Source organism: Pelecanus crispus, chromosome 11 (genome assembly GCF_030463565.1).
Source record: "Pelecanus crispus isolate bPelCri1 chromosome 11, bPelCri1.pri, whole genome shotgun sequence".
Classification (NCBI taxonomy): Eukaryota; Metazoa; Chordata; class Aves; order Pelecaniformes; family Pelecanidae; genus Pelecanus; species Pelecanus crispus.
In genome coordinates, this window is record NC_134653.1 from 1,996,435 (window position 1) to 2,015,288 (window position 18,854).

The 18,854-nt window shown below is 57.8% G+C and overlaps 3 protein-coding genes across 3 annotated transcripts; 1 reads left to right on the forward strand and 2 right to left on the reverse strand.

Annotated features, from left to right (window-relative positions):
- Positions 1 to 279: 279 nt before the first annotated feature.
- Positions 280 to 3,044, reverse strand: NDUFB10 (NADH:ubiquinone oxidoreductase subunit B10). Its single transcript, XM_075718713.1, has 4 exons — positions 2,893 to 3,044; positions 1,265 to 1,403; positions 751 to 890; positions 280 to 596 (listed from the first exon to the last, which is right to left on the reverse strand). The coding sequence occupies exons 1-4, from the start codon at positions 3,038 to 3,040 to the stop codon at positions 490 to 492; spliced, it is 534 nt and encodes a 177-aa protein (XP_075574828.1). The 5' UTR covers positions 3,041 to 3,044; the 3' UTR covers positions 280 to 489.
- Positions 3,045 to 3,577: 533 nt separating this feature from the next.
- On the forward strand, positions 3,578 to 12,060 carry RPL3L (ribosomal protein L3 like). The gene is made up of 10 exons (XM_009486840.2): positions 3,578 to 3,605; positions 4,470 to 4,662; positions 5,293 to 5,461; positions 6,343 to 6,478; positions 7,649 to 7,835; positions 8,389 to 8,549; positions 8,837 to 8,938; positions 9,667 to 9,762; positions 10,357 to 10,476; positions 12,004 to 12,060. Exons 1-10 carry the CDS (start codon positions 3,603 to 3,605, stop codon positions 12,058 to 12,060), a joined length of 1,224 nt encoding a protein of 407 aa, XP_009485115.1. The 5' UTR covers positions 3,578 to 3,602.
- A 1,057-nt stretch (positions 12,061 to 13,117) lies between these two features.
- LOC104034008 (testis-expressed protein 2) lies at positions 13,118 to 18,547 on the reverse strand. The gene is made up of 11 exons (XM_075719015.1): positions 17,669 to 18,547; positions 17,324 to 17,524; positions 16,931 to 17,234; positions 16,118 to 16,335; positions 15,755 to 15,928; positions 15,546 to 15,645; positions 15,250 to 15,382; positions 15,003 to 15,140; positions 14,386 to 14,598; positions 13,933 to 14,053; positions 13,118 to 13,243 (listed from the first exon to the last, which is right to left on the reverse strand). The coding sequence occupies exons 1-11, from the start codon at positions 18,545 to 18,547 to the stop codon at positions 13,118 to 13,120; spliced, it is 2,607 nt and encodes an 868-aa protein (XP_075575130.1).
- Between the last annotated feature and the right edge of the window lie 307 nt (positions 18,548 to 18,854).

Here is an 18,854-nt window from a genome sequence, read left to right on the forward strand (position 1 = left end):
GGGGATTTGTGTAGGTTCAGGTCTGTGGGCCAGAGCCTGAATGTCTGTTGAATGAAATGGTATGTTAGGTTGTGCTAATCCTTGTTAATCACGTATTCATCCTAAATGGGGTCTAGAACCAGCTCTGAAGATCATGTGCTGTCCTGCAGCAGGTAATCTTTACCCTAACTGGGGGAATTCTCTGCCCGGGCTGGGCAGAGCAGTACAGTGTGTTCCTGCTGGTTCCTGGAAGGGTCCTGAGGGGAAATCCTGGCTCATGCAGCTGGGGTGCCTGGGGCGAGGGGCTGATGATGGTAATGATCAGCTGGAAGAGCTGAAAAAGGAAGAATTCTGCAAGTGTTTGCAGATCTCCTTAAAGAATGAGTCGAGATGCTAGTTGTACGGCAGATACCCAGGCTGCGCGTTTATTGTAGAGGTCAACAGCGGCCAAGTTCAAAGATGCAGCATGCAGGACGGGATACCAGCACCGCGGCGGGAGGTGCTAACCATTTAGGTCTCCTGAGATGCGTTTGCTTGTGCCTTCCTCTCCTCCATCATCCTGTGCTTCTGCTTCATCAGGCATGTCCTCGCGTTTCCGTGGACACCAAGATCACCGTCTGTTAAAAAGAAAGTCAGTGTCTGAAGAGTGCCACTTGGCAGCTAAAAGGAAATCGGCCTCTGTTCCATGGGAAGTTCAGGAGGGGTGGCTCAGCTCCCCTTTCCCGCCCGCTGTTGCAGCTGCAGTGGCGTGCAGGCTGCTGCCATACTCACATCTGTCCTGGTAGGCCTTGGTGACCTGTGCCAGCTGCTCCATCTCCTTGGCGCAGTTCTGGAACTGGTTGGGTCCTTCCCTCTGCTTGCATGCGCCTAACCTCTCCCGGACTATCTCCACGATTTCCTGATCAACCATCCTGCGGGAAAGATGATGATGATGATGAAGAATGCAACCACAGCCAAGAGATGATAGAAAAGCTGACCAAAGGGGCGATGATACCCTGTGGAAGATCAGCTCTGGGTTTTTACAGGATCCTGGTCTGTCCCACAGGAACTAGGCAGTGCAAGAGGACGTGTCCCAGCGCGACCCTGCTCAGGTGTGCTGCAGGGGACAGCAGCACTGTGAAGTGGGCATTCTGTCATGGTGTGGGCAGGGGGTGCTGCCTCAAAGCCCCAAACTCAGCTGAAATGCTGCGAGTTCAAGCCAAGGGCTGCAGTCCCCAGGGCAGGTGAACCAGAGCAGCACGCTCCGCTGCGGCCTCGTCGGCGGGCAGCCCAGTGACAGCCGTACCTGTCCCTCCGCCACTGTGCTTCAGCCTCGAAGTAGCAGAGGTAGTCGCCCTCCAGACACTCACTCAGGTCGGGCACGCGGCGAAACTTCTGGTGGTAATAGTAGAACTTGTTCTTGGCTTGCTGGCGCTCGATCCACTCTGCGGAAGAACCCTGCGGTCAGGCACCCCCGGCCCACGACTAGCCAGCAGCCCCGTGTCTGTGTGTCCAGCTCAGTGTTCCCTGCCCCTGTGTGCCCAGCTGCGCGTCTGTCCGTGCTGTGCCCTGTGTCCCTGTGTTTGTCTGTGCCCCATGTCCATGTGTCTGTCCCAGTGTCTGTGCTGTGTTCGTATGTGCCCTGTGTCTGTCCCAGCATCTGCGCTGTGTTTGTGCCCCATGTCCCTGTGTCCATGTCTCTGTCCCAGTGCCTGTGCTGTGTTCATCTGTGCCCCGTGTCCTTGTGTCTGTCCCAGCGTCTGTGCTGTGTTCTTGTCGGTGGCCCATGTCCCTCTGTCTGTGCCCCATGTCCCTGTGTCTGTCCCAGCATCCATGCTGTGTTCATCTGTGCCCCATGTCTGTGTCTGTCCCAGTGCCTGTGCTGTTTTTGTCTGTGCCTCATTAACACCCATGTCCCTCTATCTGTGCCCTGTCTGTCCCAGCATCCGTGCTGTGTTCTTGCCTGTGCCCCACGTCCCTGTGTCTGTCCCAGCATCCGTGCTGTGTTCATCTGTGCCTCATGTCCGTGTGTCTGTCCCAGCATCCGTGCTGTGCTCTTGTCTGTGCCCCGCGTCCCTGTGTCTGTCCCAGCATCCGTGCTGTGTTCATCTGTGCCTCATGTCCGTGTGTCTGTCCCAGCATCCGTGCTGTGTTCTTGTCTGTGCCCCGTGTCCCTGTGTCTGTCCCAGCATCCGTGCTGTGTTCATCTGTGCCTCATGTCCGTGTGTCTGTCCCAGCATCCGTGCTGTGTTCATCTGTGCCTCATGTCCGTGTGTCTGTCCCAGCATCCGTGCTGTGCTCTTGTCTGTGCCCCGCGTCCCTGTGTCTGTCCCAGCATCTGTGCTGTGTTCATCTGTGCCTCATGTCCGTGTGTCTGTCCCAGCATCCGTGCTGTGTTCTTGTCTGTGCCCCGCGTCCCTGTGTCTGTCCCAGCATCTGTGCTGTGTTCATCTGTGCCTCATGTCCGTGTGTCTGTCCCAGCATCCGCGCTGTGTTCTTGTCTGTGCCCCGCGTCCCTGTGTCTGTCCCAGCATCCGTGCTGTGTTCTTGTCTGTGCCCCGCATCCCTGTGTCTGTCCCAGCATCCGTGCTGTGTTCTTGTCTGTGCCCCGTGTCCCTGTGTCTGTCCCAGCATCCGTGCTGTGTTCATCTGTGCCTCATGTCCGTGTGTCTGTCCCAGTGCCCGTGCTATGTTCTTGTCTGTGCCCCGTGTCCCCACGTCTGTCCCAGTGTCCGTGCTCTGTCTTGTTTGTGCCCTACGTCCCTCTGTCCCGGTGTCCCTCTGTCTGTGCCCCGTGTCTGTCCCAGTGGCCGTGCTGTGTCTGTGTCCCGCATCCCCACGTCCCTGTGCCCTTGCGTGTCCCTGGGTTTTCTCCCCGTGCCCCCGAGCCCGGCACGGCGGCGAGAGCGGGGAAGGGGCTCGGCCCGCCGGTACCTCGGACGAAGGTGACGGGCGCGTCGACGACATAGTTGAAGACGGTCTGGAAGAAGGTGACCGGGTTGGGCACCGACGTAGTCCTCTCGGAGACGGGGGTGCGAGTCGGCGGCACCTTGTACGCCTCCCAGTCCCTGTCCTCCGGCATGGCGGCGGCGGGCGGCGCGGACAAGATGGCGGCGCCCTAAGAGACGGCGGGGTCAGAGGGCGGGGGGTGAGAGGGCGGCGATCTGCGCATGCCCGGCCGCGCCCGGTGCAGGCTGGGAGCTGTAGTCCGCTCAGGCCCCGGCCTGGAGGAGTCTCCATCACCACCAGCTCTGTTCCTTCCCTCCGTTCCCCGGTCAGAACCACAGAGTCCTCCTTTCCCGGGCTGATGGAGGGCTTTTTAGTCTGTCTCTACCCAGAGCAGCCGCCTGCACCGCGCTCGGGGTGCTCGTCCCAGCTCCGGGTGAGCGGTGCCCTGTTAGGAAGCAATCCCGATTCCTGCCATTCCAAGTTGTTCAGGAGGGAGAGGCGTAAACTGAGACACCGTCGACTGACCTTTATCGCACCGCAACTGTTACGTCCAACCTGCCAGCGTGAAATGAATATAGCAGCACGTGAAGCTAGCAGCTAAATTTGTGTCTTCGGACCGATAACCATCTTAAGTATTAGGCTGGGGAGGCACTTACTGCCAGCCTCCTTCTGCGGCTACCCGGGGAAGACGTCCCATGGTTTGTAAAGCTCGGCGCTGCTACCTTTCGATTGTGTGGAGAGGGACAGCGAGCAGGGCTGGGTTACCAGCCCTGTTAGTGCAGCTGAAACGGGGTTCAACTCAACAGAGCTCCCCTTGGGCTGGAAAATAAGCTTGGTGGAAAGTGCAGCCAGGTGCCGGGACTGACCTTAGCAAGGGAGGGAGGTGCGGTGGGTGTAGAACTAACCCTTCGCTGCTTGGGCTGCTCCCCACTTTCCCTGCCTTGAAGCCAATTGTGCGAGAACTTGTCTGTGTCTCCCAAGCGCCGTTGCTTTTCTCTGCCTTGGCTCAGCACGACCTTGCGATTGGGGTTTATATATTTAGCTCTTCTAATTTGGTTTTCAAGGTGCGTATTTAACCTGCACATGTTCTTATTACCGATTCCTTTGGGCATCCTTTCCCGTTTCCTCTGATCATTAGCTGTGCTTGTTTGGTGCCATTTGCCTTGACGACATGAAGCCAATGAATTCTGAGCAGGCCCTGTTGGTGCTGCAGAATATAAAATAAGTCCTTATAATTAACGTCACAGAAGGGTGGACCTATTAAAGAACATATTTCTCCTTCAAAAATCTCAAGCAGAAGGAGGGAGGTTACGTTGAAGTTTTTTTATTTAATTGGCATCATTTATCCAGAAACTTACTAAATTCTTCCTCATACATGATGGAAGCTTGAACAAAATCCCATCCTATAAGGAGTTTTTTTGTCATGTTGGAATCGAGGAAGAGCCCAGAATCCCTCCAGTGTTCACTGATGTTAAAGGGGAGATTTCCCGTTGTGCTTTGTGTTCCAGCGTCTTCTAGGACCTGAAAGCGAAGCTGATCTTTTTTGTTCTTCCTCTCCGCAGTCCCACCGCAAGTTCTCTGCTCCCAGGCATGGCCACCTGGGCTTCCTCCCCCACAAGAGAAGCCGTCGCCACCGAGGGAAGGTGAAGACATGGCCTAAGGATGATCCCAGCAAACCAGTCCACCTGACAGCTTTCCTGGGCTACAAAGCTGGCATGACACACACTGTGCGGGAGGTGCACAGGCCTGGGCTCAGTAAGGCTTGGCTGATGGAAGCGGGGAGCCACATACGGGAGGGAAACGAGGGAATAGACTTGTTGGTGGGAAAGGCTGCTCCTGGGAATGGGTGGTGGAGCACATAGCTTCCAGGCTGCCTCCTGTAATGCCATACAGATCTTGGATGGCCAAAGACCACCTCAGGGCCAGCGTGAGCTGAGCCTGGGAGTTCCTGGAAGTCCTCACACCGGTACGGTGGCTGGCGGTTTGTTGGATCCTTCTGGCAGAAGGACCCTGCAAGTGTAACGACCTGACAAATCCCGGGCTTGAAGCGTCTTGCTGGGGAAGTTTATAATGTTACCCTCCGAGATGCCCACAGGATTGGAGCCAAACTCCAGGGCAAGAACCATCCAATGTACTTCTTCCCTCAGCCTGGGGCTGATGGGTTAAAGCGTGCTGGGCCACAGGATCTAACCCGTTCAGTGTCTGGGGATCAAATGCTGCGTGGTCCTGCAGCGGGTGGGAGATGGAAGGGCTGAGGCTGGCTGTGAGAAGACCTTGCCCCCAGTATGTTGCTTGCTCGCTGTAAGGGCACGGGCCATGAATGGCTCCAGGGAATGATCCGATCCTAGATGATGCTGAGCACCATTTCCCTTTGCTGTCTCGCAGAGATCTCCAAGAGGGAGGAGGTGGAGGCTGTGACCATCATTGAGACCCCCCCGGTGGTGGTGGTGGGGGTCGTGGGGTACATAGAAACACCGAAGGGCTTGAGGAATTTCAAGACTGTTTTTGCCGAGCACATCAGCGACGAGTGCCGACGGCGCTTCTACAAGAACTGGTACGTGCCTGGGGAGGGTTCCTGGGGCACTGCGAGCGGGGAGTCCCTCGCAGGTCCTCCCCGCAGGCTCTGCATGATGCCCAGCTGTTGCAAACAGCTCAGCTACTGGCGGCTGGCTCTGAGGTGGAGTGAAACTGCTATTTATTTAGTCACGCACAGAGATGCTGCAAACAGCTTGATGCTGGGAATCAGCATACGTGTGTGCAAATTTATTCTAATAGTTGAACTAAGTTAGCTCTCTCCACAACATCATATGTCAGGGCGTGCTGCAGGTTCATTTTCCTTTGCATTGGTCGGGCTCATCTAATCTCCACTGAAATGGAATACTTTTGCTGAGGCACCAAATGAAGGGAGTAAAACCAGATTTGTCAGGGGGAAAATTGATGCGGAATGTGACCCCTGGCCCTTGTTAAACATCAACACCCCAAATCCCACGCCAGTGGAGAGGAAAATGGAAACACGAATTTCATAACTGTAGGAATCGTGTCTCCTGCTAAAGTGCCATTGAGATCCACCCACCACATGCCTCTGATCCCTGTCGGAGGCTGTTTTCTCCTTTCTCCGCTTCGCTATGATTTTGCGCTTGTATTTTGATGGCACTGAGCCGGTAAGTGGGAGACAACTGGATTCCTCATGCAAAAAGGTTTGAATTACCAGCCCTGTTTTGCAGCTCATTATGCACTTTCCTCTTCTCACCTCAAAGCCCTGTGTCGTGGCCCCGGCAGCCAGGCGAGCTTCAGGTATCCGCAGGTACCTTGTGGCTCCAGGGAAGTGCCTGGCAAGGTGATCGGCCCTCCGACGCTGCGCTGTCTCAGGGCACAGCGAAGTGCAGAAGCGCTTCACCCTGCAGCTCTGCTGCATGTTAAACACTTTTGTCGTAGGCACAAGAGCAAGAAGAAGGCGTTCACCAAGTACTGCAAAAAATGGCAGGATGAGGATGGCAAGAGGCAGCTGGAGAAGGATTTTGCGGCTATGAAAAAGTACTGCAAGGTCATTCGTGTCATTGTGCACACGCAGGTCAGAGCCTCACCCTGGGGGGGTGGGCTCAGGGGGCTCGGGGTCTTCCTCAGCTCGGGAGCGTGGTGAGGGCCCGGGAGCCGGGATCACGGGGGGGTCTTGGTGGGGTCACAGGAGGCTGAGCAGGCAGACGCCGGTCAGAGCATGTTGGACAGGGCATGCAGGCGATGGGAAGCGCTGGCTGACTTTTCCAGCTACCTCCTGCCACCAACCTTGTCCCTTTGAGCCGGGCTCAGCAGAGTGCCCTGCTGGGGGTTTGCCGGAGGGGGCCATGGCTGGGGCATGCTGGGGAGCCCACACACACTGTGGAGCCCACACACGCTGTGCAGGAGAGCAGGCTTTGCCCAGAGCCTCAGCAGGTGGTGAGCCCTGTGTCTGCAAGGGACCTTAGGCCCCATGATCACCTCAAATTAGCAACCGGTGTCAAATGTTTGGGCAAAAATAACCTATGGGCAGGCAGAGTTTTGCCAGATGCTGATTGCTGGATACACAGGGCCCATTTTCCTGTTGATCCCTGGAGTTAACGGCTGCTTTGGAGTCTGGCGCAGAGCTTAGCTGGCTCAAGGCTTCACTTATGGCTGGCATAGACCCTCAAAGTCCCACTGTGGTGATTTGGCAGGGGCTTTGCAAAGGGAGCTGGGACTGGGAGAGAGCGGAGGCACCTCTTGGTGGGAGCTAGAACAAATGCTCAGGCTGGAAGCAGAGGTGGAGCGTGACCAAAGGAGAGGCGCTGACTCTGGCTCGGAGCACAGAGCTGCATCCTGGCTGGCTGCAATGTTCAGCCTCAGACCGTGCTCTGGCGATGGGCTCCTCTGGGGCATTTATCGTGGCTATGACTGCTGTGGTTAACTCTTTGGGTAGGATGAGGCTGGCCTGCTCCTGTGCTTCCTGGGGAGAGGGTGTGCGTCAGCTCCTGCCTGGAACACTGGGAGATGGGGTGGTGGGGCTCAGGGACAAGGAGTTGGGTCCAGGAGAGATACATAGGCATGCTGGCCCAGGTTGCTGGCTGTTACGAAAGGGGTTGACAGTGTGATAGAGAGAAGTGGTGAAGAGCTGGCCCTGCTCGCCATCCGCGCACCTCACAAGTGGTGGGTGATGCGGCCCTGCCCTCACATTTGTGCCTGGGAGATGAGGGGGCAACATTTTGTCCTAATGCACTGTCTAATGCAGATGAAGCTGCTGCCACTGCGGCAGAAGAAGGCCCACGTGATGGAGATCCAGCTGAATGGCGGGACAGTGGCTGACAAGGTTGACTGGGTCCGTGAGAGGCTGGAGAAGCAGATCTCTGTGCACAGCGTCTTCAGCCAGAACGAGATGATTGATGTCATTGGCGTGACCAAGGGGCATGGGATGAAAGGTAAAGAGCAAGGAGACCCTTGCCAGGCGCTTTGTTCTGTCCTTCTGATACGATGCTGCCCGTAAGGTAGCATTGGGGGAGGGAAGCATTAGCCATGCTGAGAACCCGCCAACTTACTGCGCACAGGGAGTATCAAAGAGCCTCTGGACCTTAACCATGAGATGCGGTTCCATCATAGCAGAGCTTGGTTTCCTTAATCTCAGTAAAGGCCGTGTTTTCTAGTGTGCCCACAGTCCTCCTGGGAGGCTCAGAGGCACTGTGAGTGCGTAAAGCCATTGCACTTCTCACAAACCCCACGTGTGCGGAGGTGTGGGTGTTTCTGTGCGTGTGCGTGGATGCGCTCAGCAGGAACATATCACAGGCTGATCAAATCCATGGGAAGTGAGAACAGTTCTGTGCTCTGGCCTCTCATGGTGGTGACAGCTCTTGGTCTCCTTCCAACACGGTGTCTTCCAAGAACTGCAGAATGATGAGACTCTCCCCTCCCCAGCACTCAGACACCAGCCCTAAATCTCCCTGGTGTTCTCACCGCCCTGTCTGGTCACACTTCCAGGGGTGACGAGCCGTTGGCACACCAAGAAGCTCCCGAGGAAGACACACAAGGGCTTACGCAAAGTTGCCTGCATCGGAGCCTGGCACCCGGCTCGGGTTGGCTACTCCATTGCTCGGGCTGGCCAGAAGGGCTACCACCACCGCACAGAGCTCAACAAGAAGGTACGGCCCAGGTGGGCTCCCTCAGAGCACCGCTGCACCTTCCTGCCTGCCTTCCTCCCATGCTGTCACCATTGTCTGCACCGTGGCCTCTCTTTCTCCCGGCTTCTCAGATGTTTCCCTAGAGATCTGCAGTGCTGTTGTTCCCTGTGCCTTTCCCTGTTGTTCCCTGTTCCCTTGTTCCCTGCTCAGGGGACGCATCACATCTTGGTGAAAACTGCATCGTCCCTGTGACATCCCTCACTGGGTGGGTGGGGAAGTTGTGATCTCAATTTCCTTTCTGTTCCTAGATTTACCGCGTTGGCCATGGGATCCACGTGGAGGATGGCAAAGTGGTGAAGAACAATGCCTCGACGCACTACGATGTCACGGAGAAGACCATTACGCCTCTGGTAAGGGCTGAGGGGGTAACAGGGCTGTGGCTGGCCTTGGCTACAGAAATCATAGAATCATAGAATTGTTTAGGTTGGAAAAGACCTTCAAGATCATCCAGTCCAACCATTAACCTACACTACCAAGTCCACGCTAAATCCTAGCCAGGGAAGTAATTCCTTGGCTGGAGACAGCTGCAGAAGGAATTATTTGAAGGAAATTCACTGAAAGAAATGCAGTGATTCCTTTCCTCGTGTTTTGGACATGGAAAACCATCTCTGTGAGGTGTTTTTTTAGGCCCATTGGTAGACCCAAACATACAATTTTCAGCTGATAACTTGGGCAGGAACCGAGAACTTTGTTTAAAAAGAAAAAGAAGTATACATTACATTAAAAATTTGATACTTAACAGATAAATGTTTGTTGCGTGGTTTCAGAATTCTCTTTTGCTTATTAAAAACTGTTAACGTGGGAGTCTAGCCAGCTGTTCACCAGCATCCTTCAGGGAAGGCAGCAGGGTTGCTGGTTCTCCAGCTCTTACGGGGTGCTGCTTAGCTGGGCTCATGCAGGCAGCGGGGCTGACATGCTCCGATGGTCCTGAGCAGGCAACCTGAAGGGTGCAGAGTGGTGTTAGCTGGAAGGACTGTCAGTCACTACCTTCTCCTTCCTTAGAAAATGCCACCTGGTGACACGTCCGCTCCCGCCCAGCTCTCCTGCCTGCCAACCCTCTCTCTGCCTCTCCCCACAGGGTGGCTTTCCTCACTACGGGGAGGTCAACAATGACTTCCTCATGCTGAAAGGCTGCGTCGTGGGCACGAAGAAGCGTGTGCTCACCCTCCGTAAGGTGAGAGCGCAGCCGGCGCTGCGGAGGGACGGGCTGTAGCTCTCCATGAACAGATTCTCCATGTGGAGAACGCTACTGCCTCCAAATCATAGAATAGAATCCTAGAATCGTTGAGGTTGGAAAAGACCTTTAAGATCATCCAGTCCAACCATTAACCTAACACTACCAAGTCATGCTGGGCAGGGAGACTGGTCGGGTCCTTGATGCTGTGTTGCAGAGGGCACATGGTGCAGTGAGACCGTTCGTGGCTGGATGGTTTGTGGCAGCGTGCACTCGGATGTACTCTCTCTGGAGATGGAAGCTGCAAGCCTTTGAGGGCTGTGATGGGGGGGGACAGAGACGGAAACCTTGGCCATAAACAGATTGTGAGCACATGTAATGCTAAGTGAAGAGCAGGCTCATTTCTGAGCTGCTCTGCAATCCAAGGTGTCACCTGCCACGTGAGCACCAGGGTGTTTCTCTGAGAAGGCAGATTTTCATGGAGATATTTGTCTAATGGATGCACCTTGGATATTTCAGCCCTGCTTCCATCAGGGCAGACATCCAGATTTTCTGTAACGATAAGCCTGATGCATTGCGACTCTTCTTTTCCAGTCCCTTCTGGTGCATACAAGCCGCCGGGCTCAGGAAGCCATTGAACTCAAATTCATTGATACCACTTCCAAGTTCGGCCATGGGTGCTTCCAGACAGCTCAGGAGAAGCGGGCTTTCATGGTGAGTTACACTCTGTGCCAGCTCCAGCTCCCAGGCCAGGCTCGCAGCTCAGGCTAAAGCAACTGATTGACTCCAGCCAAGCATCCACTTCTTGATACAACAACAGCCAAACGAGTGATCGGGACCGTCTTGCATAAACAGGCATGAATTCAATTCACACAGCAGATATTATGCTAAGGAAGAACATGATGGTTGTGTGAGTGATCCAAGACAACCCAACTAGCAAATAATATACCATATGGCCAACCAGTTTCCATTCACCACGGGATGTTTTAAACAAGCAGTTAACTTGGCAGGCGCTGCCTTGGACATATGGTCCCTTTCACCCGTAATTGTGCACTTCTTTGATTTGTTTGGAATGATTTATGACTTTAATGTTCTTAAGGGGAAAAGGTTGGGTCAAATTCAGACACAAATTTGCAATTCTTTTGTCAGGAAGCTTTCAGAAAGGCCAAGCAGTGTATTTTTCTTAAATCCAGGGGGGAAAAAAAAATGTAAATAAATCCAAAACAAGCAGAGTTTCTTGAATAGTTTTGCAACCTACACCAGGCTGGTGCATGAATCTGAATGTGAAATTGAGGAAGCGTTAAGTAAGCCAGGCCTTCAGCTAGCAGAAATGAAAGAAACAACTGCCTGGATACCACGCAGACATAAACCGTGTCTGGATCTGGCCTGTCAGCTAGAAATCCCATGCGAAACCGGCTAAGCCTCCTTAGCCCCGGGAAGGGGGATTGGCTATGCCTTTGCAGAGCTCTTTAGAGGTTAAGCTGTTTTCCCTTATCTCAGCGTTAGGAGGTTGGTCTGTGTTCTGCTCTTGCTGTTGCTGCAAATCCCGAGTAGCTGTGACGTGGAACTTAGTGACAGGAGGTGGTTTTACCCGGTTGCAGATCTTTTCTTTGCCATTTTCTACTGTGGGGTCAGAGTTTCCCCCATATATAATGTGGTAAAACCTTACATTTGGCTGGAAGTAGAGGCACATAAGTAATTCTTGCCATCTGCTCCTATAGGACTTACTTGCTCCGGGACAACCCCATTTCTTAGCTGGTGGAAACCCCTCAGACTCTGTTGAGTTGGCTGATGAGAATCTGTGCCTTTGGCTGCGGGAAGCCTTGCCTCCAGGGCTTGTACACCAGCTCGGCAGCTGCTCCACCGTGCTGGGCTCCTGGTAGCATTCATCAGCATGATTACCACTCCCCTCCGCATCCCCTGACCGCAGGCTGTCCCGCCTGGCTCGGAGCAGGTTGCTCATTGCCGCTCTCTGGCTGCTTTTGTGCTGTCCAGAGAAACAAACCCTTTGTGCAAGGGCAATGATGTTCTGCTCCTGGCTCTTGCGGGGCTAGGGAGGCCCCGGGGGGGCTGGTGAACAGCGGCACAGAGCTCCTGGCCGGAGAGCAGAGATCAGGAGCAGCCTTGCATGGCAGAAAGGGGCCAGAGCTGCAGTTCTGCTCCACGCAGCTCAGATGCAGCCTTGTAGGCCAGGATTATCTGCCACTAACACTGAGAGCTCTCCTCTCTGCTCTCTTCCAGGGCCCTCAGAAGAAACACCTGGTGAAAGGGAAGCCAGGAGTGCAGGAAGAGCTGTAAGGAGTGAGATGTGCAAGGCTACCTAACTGGGCACCTTCAATAAAGAGGCTTCAAGCCATGCCTGCTGCCTGTCTTCCTTCTGGAGGGGTGTCTTGCCTGTCTTCAGTGCTGCCTGCGGGCAGCAGCGTGTGCTCGAGGTTCCTCAGCAGGCGCGGATGGGACAAGTAGCGCTTGGGACAGGCCCATATGGCCACGAATGAACCAGGACAGCCAAGTGTCCTCTCTGTCCTCTGGATCCTCCCTTTCCCTTGCTCAGTGAATTTTTTCCCCACTGCCTGCATTCACCCAAACCACAGTGAAGACTCCCCTTCCTCTTCCAGAGGAGAGCAGAGCAGGTACCAGCACTTCTGCCCCAGTTTCTGCTGGGAATACAGGGCCTCCCCCTTGCCTGCCTCTGCCCAGCCTCACTGACCATCTCTCCCCTCACCTCCTCTCACACACGTGCACCCAAGCACTCCTTTTGCTGAGCTGAAAGTGTGACCCAGGGACTTCTCTCTGCGCAAAGCCCCACGATCCCGGCCGGCATCCTCAGCAGATGTGGGAACTTGTGTACAATAAGATGGCTGCTAGGTAAGACTGGGCAGTGATGGATTTATTCACATTTTAGACTAATTTCCCACCCATGTTTTCCTTGCAGTCCAGCTGCCTGCAGGGAGGGTGTGATGTGCCTCGGAGCTGCGATGTCTTGGATCAGCGGTGATCATAACTCCTTCCGTGCAGAACTGGGCTGGGCGTCCTGCACCCTCTTTGGGAACCAGACAGTGGAAAGCCCAGCCCACCGCTTGTCCAGAGCTGCCCCCTTGACCAGGAGTCCTGGCAGGAGGTGCGCAAAGTTCTTGGGTCTCCAGCAAACCCCTTGCCCTGGGTCTGGTTCTGCTCTGAGCGTGTGCTTGCGGGATTTAAGGAGGAGGCTCATCTACAAAAGAGCTGAGGATGAGATGAACTGAGAAGCTCAGACCGCACGGCATCGCCCTGCCTGGCTCTGTGGCTGGCTCCGTGTCCCAGCGAGGTCCCTGAGCAACATGCAGCGTCTCTGCCCTGCCCGTGGGGCTGCGCTTCAGAGCCGCTTCTCTCCCTTGGCTGGCAGGTCCCCGGGCAGTGCCCCCGCGGCTGGCTGAGGCTCCAGGCCAGAGCGCATGATGGGAATGATGAGATCGTCCATGTTTGGCATCACCAAAATTTTCTGAAAAGAGGAATCCAGAATAACAAGTAAGTGGTTTTGAATACCACTACCTGACGGGAGGTGGCCTTGGCAGGAGCCACGCTCGGGACAGAGACCAGGGCTGTGAACAGAAGGTGCTGGGCTCCCGTCCCCTCGTCAGCAGGTGACCGTGCCTGGCCCTAGAGGATTACCAGCTCTGGATGTATCTCAGGGTGGGGACAAGCAGGAGCGGTTTTATTTTGCCCTGCTTACCTGTATGTATGGCTTCGAGGGTGGTCATGGCAGAGGGCAGGGACCAGCACTTTGAAGCCATTCAAACAGGCACCTCTCTGCAGGGATTTGGGTACCTAAATCTCTGTGGGGACATTTCTGCTCTTTGACCAGAGGTCTCAAAGGCGAGAGGCTGAAAACAAACCAGCGGGTACCTTGTGATGGTGAATCTCCCAAACTTGCTGACACTCCTGCTTGGGGCAGGGCTGCACACACTGGGAGGAAACCGCTTTTCCTCAAGCACTCCAGCGCTCAGAGCACCAGCCCTCGGAGCTGGTTACTTAGGTTGTGTTTCCTGACTGTCCAAAGCTGGACAGACCAGATCAGATGTTGGCTTTTCATAGAGATAACCCTAGCCCAAACTGGGGTCTGATTATCCCCGATTGCAGCAATGCCCATGCTTCAGCAGGGTTTGCTGAGCCCTTTAACAGACCAGGCACCTGAAATTCGTGCTGCAGCTTCTTCTCGATCCACTCGGTGACATGGAGGAAGGTCACCTCCCGCTCGCCCAGCTTTGGGCGCACCTTCAGCTCCAGCTGCGGTGGGACTCGGAAGCTGTACCTGCGAGAAGAAAGGAAAGAGGCAGAAAGCATCACATCCCGAACATGCGGCACAGCCCGTGTGGCCCCACCGCTAGGATTTAAGGACCTGGGAGGAGGTGGATGGGTTGCCGCGGGAGCTCTGGGCCCCCAGATCCTGCCTTGGCCAGGGTGGAGACTCGGAGAAATGAGTCTGAGGTCTGTGAGTCCCTTTGGGAGAACAGCCCTGGCTTGGTGATGCCCCAGATGAACCCGAAGCCCCAGAGCTGGCTCCTTGGCCGAGCCGCAGGGAGCAGGGGGAGCTGGATGGAGGGTGCACGCGTGTCCCCGCGTGGGAGGAAGGGGAGCTGGTACCAGACACGGTCCGTCGGTGGTGGGGGGATGTTCACGGCCAAGGTGCCTGCCAGCTCCTGCACCTCCACCGTCAGCAGCAGCGGCGTGTTGGAAACCTCCTCGATCTTCTTTTTGATGAACTCGTTTTCAGTGGCCTTCTGGAAGTACTTGGACTTGGCGATCTTATCCACGAAGCGCAGGATCTTCCGGCTCGTGCTGTTGCCGCTGACGTGGCTAAAACGGGTAGATGTGGCACTTGGGGACATGGTTTAGTCTAGTCTACCCTTAATTGGCTTAGAGTAGACTTGGTAGTGTAGGTTAATGGTTGGACTGGATGATCTTAAAGGTCTTTTCCAACCTAAACGATTCTAGGATTCTATGATTCTAAAGCGAGGGGAGCCACAGCTCAGCAGCAGGGCGAGCCCCAGAGCCGCGCTGGCTTTCGGCATCCCCCAGCCGTCTGCCGCGGCACCCCACAGGGACAGGAGTCCCCTGCCAAGCGCTGCCATGGTGTGCCGGCGTGCCTGCGTGTGCCTTCCCGGGAAAACTGTCCCCAAGCCCCCGTGCTGGCGTAGCACCGTGCCTCCCCCAGCATCTCCCCGTACACCCCATGGTGCAGACCCCGAACAGCCCCTTACCCCTCGGCGCCCGGTGGCAGGATCCTCTCCCCCAGTGCTCCTGCAGGCTCCGCAGCAGCAACGTCTTCCTCGTCGGAGGAGCCGGCGCTGGACGACTCCGCATCGCTGTCTGCCAGCAGGATCAGCCGTGGCCTGGCCCTGCGAGCCCCGAGGAGCATCACGGGGGTGCCCTGCGGCCGGCACCCTCTCGCCTCGCTCAGGCAAGAGGAGGAGGAGGATGAGACCCAGCCATGCACAGTCTCCTTACCCCTCTCTGCCTGCCTCTGCCAGGCCGCTCTCCTCTGCGGCGCTCTCCTTCCCCAGCTTGCAGAGGTTCATCTTCGTCTCGAGCGTCATCTGCAACGAGCCGCTGTAGGTGACCTCCATGTCCACCCAGAGCCCTGCCGGGGAGAAGGACGGGGCGAGCCCCTGTCAGCACCGCGGGGGCCGAGGGCTGCTTGTGTGCCTGCCGAAACCTCCCTGCTTCGGGGACCATGCTGGTACCTCGATAACGGCTGCTGTGAGGCCAGCCCTGGGCTCCCTGCCGCTCTGCGGGGCTCTTACCTCGGTCATTGACGGTGGGGTTGGAGGCCCTGAGGACCGAGGGGATGGATGTGCCCATGTCCAGCTCCGTCAGCGCCAGCTCATTCATGAAATATGGGAGCTGATGGAGGGAAACCACGTGGGGATGGTCACCACAGCCTGGCACCCGCCGTGGGGCCTCGGGGACAGGACGGGGCTCCCACGGGTGCTGTGATGCTCCCGCCTCTCACCTTGATCTTGCTCAACTTCTTCTGGATCTTACTGGACACCTGCTCAGCCCAGTATCGCTCCCGGAGGAAGTCCCAGAAGATGCGCCCCACCAGCGCGTTCATCCAGGCCATGCACCCCTCGCTGCTCCTGGCCGTGTCCTCGCCGAGCTGCGGGGGGACAGAAGCCACGAGCCCCTGGAGCGAGGTGGCCCCACCAGCGGTGGGACCTGCTGGCTGGGTGCTCCCCTGCACCACGGCGTGGCTGCTCAAACCGCGGCACCGAGAGGGAGGGGAGGAACCACAGGACGAGAAGAGGCAGCAGGGTCCATCAGCCTCTGCTTAGCGCTCACGTCCCGCTCCCAGTGCTGGATTTGTCCCACTCACCTTTGTGTGCGTGGGGCTGCCCAGTGCTCCGTGCGAGGGGCTCCGCTCCGGGGTGCCCCCCACCTGTACTGGCACGAATCGGGCCATGTAGGTGCTGTAATCCAGGAAAATCTTCTGTCGGACGCTTCCCGTCAGGTCCTTGGGTGGGACAGCGGAGGGGATGTCCTCGGCGCTCCCTCCGCTGCTGCTGCCGCTGCTCCGCGGAGCCGGTCCCACGCCTGCGGGCATGGGGACATGAGCGGGTCAGGGTGGCGTGAGAGGTGACGTGCTGCCCGTCCGTGATGCCAGTGACGTGCCACCCAGCCTATGCTGGCGAGGGGGCTCCTCCAGGCTCTCCCTGCTGCTGCAAATGCTCTTGGCCATGCTCTGGTCTCCTTCCTGTCCCCCCACGCTCACTGCTGCCTACCATGGCCTTGTCCTCCTGGCACACGTGCAGCTCCCGCCCCGGATCAGTGCCGGCACAGAGCAGAGGACAGAGTAGAACAGAATCATTAAGGTTGGAAAGGATCATCTAAGATCATCAGCCCAACCATCAACCCAACACCACCATGCCCACTAAACCATGTCCCAAAGTGCCACCTCTGCCCGTTTTTTGAACACCTCCAGGGGTGGGGACTCCCCCACCTCTCTGGGCAGCCTGTTCCAGTGCTTGACCACCCTTTCCGTAATGAAATTTTCCTAATATCCAATCTAAACCTCCCTGACACAACTCGAGGCCATTTCCTCTTGTCCTATTGCTTGTTCCTTGGGAGAAGAGACCAACACCCACCTCACTACTTCACTACCATGAAGGCCACGATGGCTGCTCCTCACCTGCCCTGGCTTCACCGCGGCTGCTGCTGGGTGTCCCACGGGAGGCTCGCACGAGGTGCTGGTACCACTCCTCCTTCTCCCTCCCTGTCCGCCCAAAAAGGTACAGGCACCTCTCCCTGCAGTCCCCCGGGACATCGTGCCCCGGCACTGGCGCCTTCTTTGTCCCTTCGTCCCTCTGCAGCTCCGTGTCGTGCTCCTCGCCGCTCCTGCACTCCACCTCCACTGGGTCGGGGAGGAGGACGCAGATGGGGTATTTTTGGTTCCACGTCCGCTTTCGGGCCAAGCTGGGGGGGCAGAGGAAGACCTGCAACAGCGAGAGCAGCGGTGAGGCCGGGCCAAGGCGTGGGGTGCCGGGGGTCCCCGCGGGAGGGTCCTTGGCACCACCGGGCTCACCTTGGCGTTGGTCAGGTCATAGCAGCGGTGGCTGACGAAGGTGGCATCGAGGATTTCCTCCTCGAAGGTGGCTCGGCGCGGGATGTTGCTCTTGGGGTAGGAGAGCTTGAGGGTGGCCCCATCCAGCGTGGCGAGCACCGAGTGCGTGAGCGAGGGGTGGAAAAGCTCGGGGTCGTAGACGTGCAGCTGGTTCATCCAGCCCTGGGCGGGAGGAGAGGGAGCCGGCTGCTTCGCCCTGTGCCGTACGGGGCAGCAGCCTGCACCCGCCACGGGCTCAGCACCCCGAACCCTGGGGTCCCCTCCAGCTGCCACCCCGCACCCCATCCCAGACCACCCCTCTCCTACCTGGAGGCGCTGGGTTTCCCATGGCTCCCCCGGGAGCAGCTCGGGGCGCAGGCGGCCCCGTGGGCCCCGTGCCGCCAGCGGAGGCTTCGGCATGAGGAGGAGGATGGCGAGGAAGCCCAGCACCAGCCCGCAGATGAGCCCCAGGCAGAGGCCGGCAGCGTAGGGCGGCAGCGGCAGGACGAAGTAGCCGTAGGCGAGGAGGGCGATGGAGGCGAGGGCTCTGCCCGGCACCGTGGCCACCGGCCGTGCCGCCGGCGGCTCCTCGTGGGGTGGCAGCCGGGGTTCGGCATCCCGCCGCGCCACCTCCACCACCTGGATCACGTCCCCGTAGGAGCAGATCTCGTAGCGGCAGTTCAGGGTGGGCTCCCAGGGGCTCCAGTCCCGTGCCCGGCGGCCCCCGGCCCCACGGCACCCCTCCTGCCCCCCGGCGCCCGCCTTCCCCCGGGGCGCGGGGCCGCTCTCCTCGGCCATGAGCCGGCTGAGCCGGCTGAGGGGCTCCTGCACGGCCTCCGACAGCCGCCTCTTGGTCTCCTCCAGCCTGGCCTCCCGCAGCCGCAGCAGGGCGGCGCGGCTCTCCGACGGGGAGACGCTGGGTGAGGACGGGGCCGTGCGTGACTTGGCCGGGCTCAGCCGGGGCTGGGGGGTCCGCGGGAGGTCGGCCAGGAGCATCCCCCCGGGCTGGGGCGAAGCAGGAGGCTTCGTGTCCCCGTCCACGGCGCAAACGAGCCCGCAGCCGTCCCGGCCGCCGCCATCCTCCCTGGTGCCAGCGGGATGGGGCGTTAGCCCATCGGCGTCCCCGCGCCGAGGCGAGCCCGGGGACGGTGCCAGGGTTGGAGAGGCGTCCGCTGCCGCCGCAGCCTGGTCTGCCATCGCTCGCATCGCTGACGGCGCCGGTGCTGCTGAGGGAACGGGAGGAAGCGGCTCAGCTTCGTGCCACCTCCCTGCCCCGGTCCTGCCTTCCCCATCAGTGTCACCAACGAGCTGCCGAGCCGGAGCGGGGGGGTCCCTGGGGACCTCGTCACTGCAGGCTGGCGCATCCCTATTTCGGGATGCCCTTGGGGCCATGGGGCTGCCAGCGGACAGGAGGCTTGTGGCTCTCCCTGCGCTTCCCGGCAGGGATGGGACGGAGAAGGCACCGCAGCAAGATGAGCTCAGTGCTAGCGTGCGGGGAACCATTTGCATAACG

Bases quoted from the DNA above. Each gene is read 5' to 3' on its own strand.
- LOC104034008 (XM_075719015.1), bottom strand. From the start codon at position 18,547: ATGCGAGCGATGGCAGACCAGGCTGCGGCGGCAGCGGACGCCTCTCCA. The intron at 17,525-17,668 runs GTAGGAGAGGGG...CCTCCCGCCCAG, and splicing joins GGGAAACCCAGCGCCTCCAG to GGCTGGATGAACCAGCTGCA. The intron at 15,383-15,545 runs GTAAGAGCCCCG...TCTCCCCGGCAG, and splicing joins CCCCACCGTCAATGACCGAG to GGCTCTGGGTGGACATGGAG.
- RPL3L (XM_009486840.2), top strand. The intron at 4,663-5,292 runs GTAAGGCTTGGC...GCTGTCTCGCAG, and splicing joins GGTGCACAGGCCTGGGCTCA to AGATCTCCAAGAGGGAGGAG. The intron at 10,477-12,003 runs GTGAGTTACACT...GCTCTCTTCCAG, and splicing joins AGGAGAAGCGGGCTTTCATG to GGCCCTCAGAAGAAACACCT.
- NDUFB10 (XM_075718713.1), bottom strand. From the start codon at position 3,040: ATGCCGGAGGACAGGGACTGGGAGGCGTACAAGGTGCCGCCGACTCGC. The intron at 891-1,264 runs GTACGGCTGTCA...TCTTTCCCGCAG, and splicing joins GCACAGTGGCGGAGGGACAG to GATGGTTGATCAGGAAATCG. The intron at 597-750 runs GTGAGTATGGCA...TCTTTTTAACAG, and splicing joins CAAGGCCTACCAGGACAGAT to ACGGTGATCTTGGTGTCCAC.